At 36.6% G+C, this 9,539-nt stretch overlaps 1 protein-coding gene across 2 annotated transcripts; it reads left to right on the top strand.

Annotated features, from left to right (window-relative positions):
- Positions 1-725: 725 nt before the first annotated feature.
- LOC104889371 (kinesin-like protein KIN-14L) lies at positions 726-8,567 on the top strand. 2 transcript variants are annotated; one of them, XM_010674568.4, is made up of 19 exons: positions 726-1,550; positions 1,665-1,741; positions 2,259-2,416; positions 2,608-2,760; positions 2,917-3,154; positions 3,912-4,003; positions 4,101-4,172; positions 4,270-4,368; positions 4,925-5,008; positions 5,149-5,230; positions 5,318-5,413; positions 5,587-5,760; positions 5,880-5,986; positions 6,118-6,431; positions 6,517-6,722; positions 6,843-7,006; positions 7,100-7,947; positions 8,029-8,201; positions 8,292-8,567. In XM_010674568.4, coding segments are annotated over exons 1-19 (3,219 nt in total). In that variant the 5' UTR covers positions 726-1,548; the 3' UTR covers positions 8,372-8,567. The 2 variants fall into 2 exon arrangements, with proteins under 2 accessions (XP_010672870.2, XP_010672871.2); XM_010674569.4 differs by having other exon boundaries at positions 4,934-5,008.
- Positions 8,568-9,539: the final 972 nt, after the last annotated feature.

Below are 9,539 nucleotides of genomic sequence, written 5' to 3' on the forward strand. Positions count from 1 at the left end.
CCTTCATAAAAACTACGATCGTCAAACAAATCTTGCAATGTGGAACATCTTCCGCTTATATCGCTGGAAAATACAGCCTTGTTGGAGAGACAATCTAACGATCCCTTGTAGTCGTGAGGATGATTTCCGTCGGATTCATCTGACCGTATTCGAAAAATTGATAACCTTTGTGATCCCGCATAATTCTTCACCAACAAAATAATTTCACGGCAATCCATTAGATCTAGTATCCCGGATTGTAACCTGTAGAAATTTCCCCTCTAAAAGAGGAGAAAAACCTTGTCTTTCGAAGGAGGTCGAAAAACCTTGTCTTTCGAAGGAGATCGAAAAACCTTTTCTTACGAAGGAGATCGAAAACCCTGTCTTTCGAGGGAGAAATCGTTATTGGAAACCTAAAACAAATAAAAAAGCAAAGGTGGGGGCTTTCCAACGGTAAAAACCGATGGAAGCCCCTTTAAAAATCAACAATGGAGGCTAGGGTTTTTGAAAGTAGAGAGGAGAGAGGGGAGAGAGAAAAAAAAAAAGGGTTGTATCTTGTTTTACTTTAATACCTATTGTAGATGTCGTTTGACCTTCAATTAATGAAATTTCTCTTTCAAAAAAAAAAGGGAAATAGGAACTATATTTTGGGACTGAGGGAGTATATCATTTAAATAAATACTAATATAAAACAGTTGGTCTTGTAAGAGACCGTCTACTTTTAATTTAAAAGTAGGCGCGGCCCAAGCCCGATATTAAGAAGAGAATAGATCATATTTCTTAATATAGTGACTACTTTAATCTATTTAGTGACCATTTTAATCTATTTAGTGACCAGTTTAATCTATTCATTAATAACATTCTTTAATTCATTTAGTGACTGATTTAATCCATTTAGTGACTAGCTTAATCCATTTTGTAAGACTGACGGACTATTTTTAAAAATTGATTGTTCTAATTCGAAATTTAGAAGGGAAATAAAAGAAGGAGAAGAGAATGGACGACTAGGATGGTGCAAGATACCTAAAAATAGTGTTAGGTTAGAGAGAAATTGAATGGGCTTCTTAGGAGAACGTAGGTTTGCATTGTCTAATTTTATATTAAAATTAGACCGTCTATTATAATAATTTGTGAATATAAAATATGCGAATAGTGTAAAATTCAAAGCGTGAACTTTTTAAACCAAGAGTATATAAACAAAGAGTAAAAAGTAAAATTGGAATTAAGGCCATTATGTCAATTTTTGGTTCCCTCTAAATCATCAACAAAAAAAATTAAACAGCCCAAGAAAGAAAGAAGTCCAATTCATAAAACCCCAACGTAAACCCTTTGGCTTTGGCCCCACAATTTTGAATTCAAAAATAAAGAACTAAAACTATAACGTTAACTTCCCATGCCTTAGGTTCGGACACAAGCCTAAACTCTTCAAATGACTCTCCCACCATTCGATCAAAAATTAGTTGTGTGATTAAAAATATAAACTCAATTCTTTAGGCTCGGACTTTACTTAATACTCTGAAAAAACCCAAAAAAAAAAAATTACAACAATCAAATCAAGGTAACATAAAAATGTAAGTTCTTGATCCATCAATTTATTTTCTCTCTCCTAAAATATGTAAATTTCTTGTGAAATTATCTGAATTTTTTCTCCTATTTTCTTGTAAAAACTTTGTTTGGAGTTGCAGGGCATTAATGGCGGAAACTGCTAGAAGTGGGGAGCTGCATGATTTTCATTTAGCATCAAGAAAAGCTGAAGAAGCAGGTATTATTTTTTATTATTATTATATTTTTTGGGATTGTTTTACATTGATAAATTGGCAGAAATGGAAATAAATATGTTATTTTGGATTGTGGGTAGGTGCAATTGCTGTCTTTTTTTGGTAAATAATCCAATATGATCTTCATTGATTTTGGGTATTTTTGCTAACTTCCAAAGATAAATATGGAAGAAAAAGAACCCTTTTTTATTTTCTTTATTTCAATTTATTTCCTCTTTTGTTTCTTAATTATCTGAGAAAACTTTTATATAAGTAGTATATTAACGGTATGATATTTTAAAATAATTTCCCCCCTTAATAATTCGTTTTTGGACAATTATACAATTTCCTAAAAATAAAAATTGGATTTTTTTTTTGTGTTTCTTCAAATTTATTACCCACCTACCCCTCTTTTTATAAACCAGTCATTTTATTTCATAAAAAAATTAACCAATCATACTATTTTTTTTCTGGGTTTGCTAAGAATTTGATTTGAGAAAAAAAAAATGTGTGATGATGCAGGTCTTAGGAGACATCAGGCAGTCCACTGGCTAGAATGTTTTGTGGGTCACCTTGGCATTCATAGTGAACCATCTGAGAAAGAGTTCATTTCTTGCTTGAGAAATGGCATCATATTATGCAATGTAATTAACAAAATCCAACCTGGGTGTATATCCAAGGTATTTATAATTTACTTCAATCCCCCCTTTCTGTTTTCGTGTTCGAATTCGTTAATGTTTGATGGTTTCATGGATGCAATATCTTTGCAACTTTGGGATTAAGATTTTGTAGTTATGATTGTGATATTTATTTTGTTATTTTTGTGTTTTTTTAACTGATTTGGTGGGAAATGTTGGGGGGTGAATTGAAGGTTGTGGAGAATAATGAGCCTGTGACATCTGAATCAACAATATGGGATTCGAAGCCGTTGCCTGCTTATCAGTACTTTGAGAATGTTCGGAATTTTCTTATGGCAGTCAAAGAATTGAAGCTTCCTGCATTTGAAGCTTCTGATCTTGAAAGGGTACTAAACTATATTTGCATGATTTTTGTTGTTTTGTTCGAGTTATTGTAGGCGTACCAGTCTTGATTCATGCAGCTGACATGATTTTAATGGGATTAAGGCTCGGACATTGTGGTTGTTGTAATCTAAATATGATTTATGCTCTTTAAAATTCAGGATAATTTTGAGGCAGAATCAGCTGCTAGGATAGCTGATTGCATTCTAGCACTTAAATCTTATCATGAGTGGAAAGAGTGGAGTGGGGGGAAAGGAGTCTACAAGCATGTAACAGTTAAATCTCCACTCGTTCTGCAATGTGCTGCCAAAAACTTCTCTCGACCACTAAGCACGATTTCTGCTCAACCTTGTCGGCGTCTGAACATGTCTGCTGTGGATGAGAAACAGTCTCTTACAGGTTTCCTTTTGCCCTGTTATGTTTTCGTAATGCTGATGTTCTAGTGCATGTATATAAGCTTAACAAATTTGATGGATGTATTTCATATGAATGTTTGGGAGATTAGGGAGATAATTTGACTTGTACCATTTTATGTCTTCTTAATTACCAACCAGTTTATTAGTATATGGATATTAGCTTAATTATAAATCAATTATATCTCACAAGTTTAGTATTTATTTCTTTTAGCAATGGGATTTGGGCTCTAATAAAGCTATGTGAGTATGACATAGCTGCTCATGTTAAAACTTCTATATAGCACACTCTTCTCTCGAGACTAGATGCAAGAATGATGAGCATACTAATCATGAGATTAGTATATGCATATGAGATTATCAATTTCTCACAAGTTTAGCCTTTTGCATCCTTTAGCATGATGAGGATTCACTTTCACAGAAGCTATGTAAGGTTGACATCACTGTTCATGTTAGAACTATTATGTAGACACACTTTGCTAGTGACGAGATGCAAGAATAAATCATTCAATCATGAGATTAGGCCGATCATCTGAATGTCTAGGCTATCTCGGGGTTCATGGCCTTTTCCAACTCTTAGTAGATTTTTGGGTGAAATTACTTGGGGTTGGGGGGATAATATTAAGGAGAGACACCTTTTCTCTGTACCCTACTTCATCAGCAACAACGTTTGCTGGCCAAGAATTCATCCTCTTTGATTTCAACTCTCTGATCCAGTTTTGCTTTCTATTTGGCTTTTGTAGATTCCATTGTCAAGGCACTTACAAACCATATGGTTGATTCGAAGGAAAATATCAATGATAATTTTCTTACTACTTTCCACAATGGAAGCCAGGTAAAGCACCTGCCTCTCCCCTCGCACCCCCCCTCCCCCCGAAAAAAGGATGTTACTTCATGAATTTTACACTGATTTTGTGCTGCTTTCATGACAGGGGCCAGTCCAACTTTTTAATGAGATTTTGTCAAGTTGTTTGGAGGAGAAATTAAAAAATAAATTTCCAACGGTGGGTGTAATGTTTGCTAATATATATCAATATATGGATTATGGACTTAGATGCATAAGGATTCCAAGTAAAAGTGATTTGTGCTTACTTGGTTCAGCTTAAATCTTGCTCTCAAGATAGCTCTGGAGAAAAAGGAGGATCACATGCTCCAGAACCTGTGCTCAAGGAAAATTTATCCATTCTGATGAGCCCGGAGGTACTTCTAATATTTCTTTTGGCTTTCAGTATTGCAACTCAAAGTACTGTTCTGGATTAGCTGTTAAATGCTACATGTGTTTCAGATTGCACAAAGAACTAATCTGAGCAAATGATAATGAATGTCATATCCAAGTATATCTATTTGTTAGAGTATTCTCAGAAGTACCTGCAATAATGGCAATGTACACTTTCAAGTTCAATATGTCTGTCCTTGTTCATTTTGAAGGGTAGTTATTATATAGTCTAACAAAAGTCTAATAGAGAAAATTTTCCAGCATCCTCCATAATCATTGGAATAAGGGTCACTAGAAAAAAATCTATCAAAAGCATGCAATGATGTTATGGCAGCCAAAATGACCACTCTATTGTGCTTGATAAACTATCTGGTGGAGGAGTATCCATTTTAGAAATCTGCAACTAAAATTAGGATCATTTTGTGTTCAGCTCGCTGTCTTAAAGACGCTACAACATCTAATTTTAAAAATCTAAATTGTTGGAGATGCATATTTTCTCAACTGTGATGACTAATCCTTTCCCAACTTACTTCCTCAAAGCCATTGCAGAGCCACAAAGCTCAGAGCAGAAAAGGCAGCACGGAATATTGGCATAGGCTGCAAAGTCAAGAACGGGACCTTTCAGTAATTATTCTTGCCACCCTAAACCATATTATCAAGAATTGCTGCATGGGACATACTTTGCTCCAGCATTGTAGAGCATCTATGATCAAATTCTTTTACAAAATATAAAATTCCCTGAGCTTACATTTTCCACTCTGCAGAATATTAAAGCCTTATGGTGCAAGACAAAGGGAGAGTTTGAAGGCTTACAATCTCAGCTGTTGAATGATTTAATGCAATTAGGTGAGCAAACACACTTGACTTATATTCATTCTTCTGCATCTTAGCCAAGTGCCAAAAGTATGTGTAATGATTCCTTTGATTTTCCAGGAAACCTTGTCGAAGAGATGTCTGGTCCTGCATCTGGTTACCAAAAAGTTATCCAAGAGAATAGGAAGCTATACAACATGGCCCAAGACTTAAAGGGTGAGTTTGGCCTTGAGGGAATGCTCGATTTTTTTTTTTCACCTCGAGTTTTTCCCATGTGAGCTACGATGCCAGTTTCTATTGTGTGTATTTTGGGGATTCTTCTCAAAAATCAAAGGATTTCCTTTGAAGGTGGAATATCTTAAATTATTGTTTCCTGATGTATATTTCAGGAAATGTCAGAGTCTACTGCAGGATCAGACCCATCGTTAATACAGAAGCAAAAAATGTGGTAGATTTTGTAGGGAATGATGGCTCACTTGTGGTTCTTGATCCCTCAAAACCAAGACCTGATGGAAGAAAAGTCTTCCAGTTCAATCGGGCATATGATTCAACAGCTACACAAGGTACATCATGATGATTGATTGTGCAACTAAATTGTGTACATATTTCAGATGCTTTTTTTCATTTCTACCATGGATTAAACTCTTTACTCTTTTTCGACTTAATCTTCCTTTTCTAACAGACGAGTTGTTCAAGGAAATTCAGCCACTGATCAGGTCTGTCATGGATGGCTACAATGTGTGCATTTTGGCTTATGGCCAAACTGGATCTGGCAAGACACACACTATGGTAGGCACTGCTGATGTTTGCTATGTGTGTCTTAATTTTGCTGAACATAATACTGTAATTAATATAAATGACTTATTGTTGAAATTCTATGTTTTATCATCCAGTTCTTTTCATGAATCTTTCTTTTTTAGTATGGTTCATCAGGTATCTCAGAAAAGGAGATGGGCATCAACTTCTTTGCTTTGAATGACCTTTTCCAAACAGCTGATAGGAGGCAAGACATAAATTATGATGTGCGCGTTCAGATGGTTGGGATATACAATGAAGAAATACAAGATCTTCTGGCTGAAGATCCTGCATCTAATGGTGAATCAAGTCATCAAAATGTTATATTCCGTTCTGTGAAGTCAAGTATTGAGGCTATCAATTTAGTAAAATGTGGCGAAAGAACACATATGGGAGTCAATACTTTGAAGATGAACAACTTAAACAGTCATTCTCATAGGTCAGTGGGGGCATCAAAACTTTCTTGAACTGTATGGATGACTTTTTGCATCGCGATACTAATGGTCCTTTTGCTTCTCTCATAGCGTTGTGACTGTACACGTACATGGCAAGGATGTGTCTGGAAACACCTTCCGTGGTTGCCTTCACTTGGTAGATCTTGCTGCTAGTGGAGAGGATGACAAGTCCCTCATCTGCTTGGAAGATGTCATAACTTCGTATTCCCAGAAAAGTTCCAGCACTCATCAAAGAAACAGTACTAAACTTACATCACTTTTGCAAGATGCTTTAGGTAATTCTTTTTGTGTATTTGTTAGGCTTAAGAATGTTTACTGTGATGAAGTTGCAACCTCTTACACAAATTGATTATGTTAACTTTCATGCCATATTAATATTGCAATATACATCACAGGAGGAAATGCAAAGGTAGTGGTGTTCGCACATGTGATTCCAGACGGAGATAAATTCGCAGAGACAATTAGTACGTTGAAGTTCACACAGAAGATCTCAACTATTGAGCTCGGAGCTGCTCAGTCAAACAAAAAGAACATAGAAGTAATGGAATTAAAACAAGAGGTATAAACTTGATATACAGTGAACTCTTTTAAGGCATTGCTTCCATTTGTCCTTGTAAATTTGAGATTAAAATTTAGGAAGTCTATATTGCAGATTGAGATCCTGAAGACTGCACTAGGAGACCAGGACACCAGAAGTCCACTGCCTAATAGGCAGCTGAGATCACCTTGTGATAAATCCAGAACAGTAGTCGAAAAAAGTCCTGTGAAAACGCGAAGATTGAGCATGGAAAATCCAGGAAACATGAAATCTGAGAAGATGGCAAAATCACCTTTAGAGAAACGGAAAACAACAATCGAAAATCCCAGTGCCAGAAAGATTGATAAACTCTCTAATGCACCAATAGGTAGAAGCAAAGAGCCTAAATCACCAACTGCGAAACCAATGCTTGAAGGGTCCTTCCCAAGATCCCGAAGATTGAGCATTGAAGATCCCATGATTAACAGAAGTGAGAAAAAACAAAAGCTGAAGGAACCCAAATCTCCTTGTGAAGGAAAAAACTTACTAAGAAAGCAAACTCCTCTAAGATCTCGCCGCCTGAGCATTGAGAATCCTAATATGAAGCCTATAGCTGACATCAGAAAGAGCACTAAAACACCACAGACTTCTCTTCGTGCTCGAAGATTAAGCTTGGAAGGGCCAAAGGATTGTGCAATGAAGAGCTTGCATTCAGTTGATGTTGTCAGTTCTAAGGATTATATCAGCATTATGGAATTTCCTAAGAGCCCACCACCTGCGGCTTGTATAAATAATGGACCAACTTTCACAGATTGTGCCACAAAATATCCATCATTACAACCACCAAAAACACCCGAACAGCAAAAACTTGACAGGGGTGAGATGCAAACTCCTGGCATTGCAAAAAGTACAAGTAGGAAGGGATCCCATATCAAAAGATCACTTAGAAGTATTGGGAAGTTGATCAATGGCTCTGAGAAAAGGTATTAATTGATGCTTTTACTTAATCATCTCTAGTTTTTTATGTAAACTTTGTTATCTTAAGGGTTTTTGTCACATTATAGGAGCCAACACAAGGTTGAATCATCGACAATAAAGGGAAAAGACATTACTAGAGAAGCAAAATCACCCCCAACAGCTAAAGCAAGAGCTCAGAGGAGACAGTCACTAACTGGCATTCCTCTACCACCAGGTTTAGATAGAAGAACTTCTCTTGGAGGCACATCGACTGATGCTCGTAAGTAGAAACAATCGTCCAATGTAGATTATGAGTTGCTGTGAAGATTATTTGTCCATGTTTCTTACATTGTTTTCTTACTTGTTTTAGGTTCAAATGACAGTAGGAATGCAAGAACGCCTCCTCCAGTGCGCTCATCAACAACCAAGATAACAAATCGTTGGATGTAGATAGATGCATGATGCTTCGACTTGAAGCACACATTAGCTGATAATTTGATGTAGGATTAGTGGAGAACACAATTTGACAAGGGAGGTTGAGGGAAATAATGATATTGATGTAGATAGAAAATGTACTACACCACAATAGGAATGTGGTGTATTTATCTTGAATATTAATTTTTTTCAAATATAAATTGTTGGTCTATCATCTTGCATCCAAATTTATTTCAAGCTTGTTTCAAACTGTAATATATCTTCATTTCATGCCAACAGGTAATCTAACTTGTACTCAGTACGCATAGCAGTGATAGTGGACTATATTGGACCAAAATAGGCGCTGTCATGCTGATATCTTTACATCTTAACGTTTAATAAGAACAGTTAGCAGCAGCTGTCCACAAACTGAGTATTGATACAGCAGGACAAGAAATTAGTGAGGGTGTTGCCAAGGCAAGCACAGTATAGAAATCATTTGTTTCCGACGGAAGGCGTGTACAAAGGGCAGGTACGTTAACGCAAGATGATGACTGGTGCTTATTAGGAATTTCTTGGTGAAGACCAACAATTGCAATGATTTATCCCCATCACGATGAAATTTCAAAGATTACCCGGACCTGTTGGTCAAGGCTATACACTCGTTGAATACATTATTGTAGCGCCTGCTAGAACATCTAAGGGTATTATATACCTGTTATTGCCTCAAACTTTCATGGCATAAAAGGCCATAGTCCCTCTAAGAAGCTAGCTGCGAAGGACTACCTCCTCATAACTAGTTAGTAGGCTAAGGTCTCGTTCGTTAACGAATTCACTAGACAAATCTATCCACCAACTAAGAACAGCCATGCACCGCCACCAATAGAATCAAGAAAGAGCTCTTAGTCTGTCAATCTTACGATGTCTGGACCTAGTAAGTTTCTTCGTGTAGAGTCAATTTAAGCCGCAGGCTCCACTCTTGGTGGTGCCACTGGATCAATTCCTTTAAGTTTTAGCCTTCCAACCATAGTCCCCGAAACCCAAAAACTTTGATTTCTCATAAGGTGCTGGCGGCGTCCTAAAAAGTAACATATGTCGATCCCTGGTTGGCATCATTTATGGTTGAGACTAGGGCAGTATCGGATCGTTTTTGAGCCTCCAACTTTCATTCTTGATTAATGAAACATCCTTGGCAAATGCTTTC

This window comes from Beta vulgaris, chromosome 3, assembly GCF_026745355.1.
Source record: "Beta vulgaris subsp. vulgaris cultivar EL10 chromosome 3, EL10.2, whole genome shotgun sequence".
Classification (NCBI taxonomy): Eukaryota; Viridiplantae; Streptophyta; class Magnoliopsida; order Caryophyllales; family Amaranthaceae; genus Beta; species Beta vulgaris.

Bases quoted from the DNA above. Each gene is read 5' to 3' on its own strand.
- LOC104889371 (XM_010674568.4), top strand. The intron at 5,414-5,586 runs GTGAGTTTGGCC...TGTATATTTCAG, and splicing joins CATGGCCCAAGACTTAAAGG to GAAATGTCAGAGTCTACTGC. The intron at 8,202-8,291 runs GTAAGTAGAAAC...TACTTGTTTTAG, and splicing joins AGGCACATCGACTGATGCTC to GTTCAAATGACAGTAGGAAT.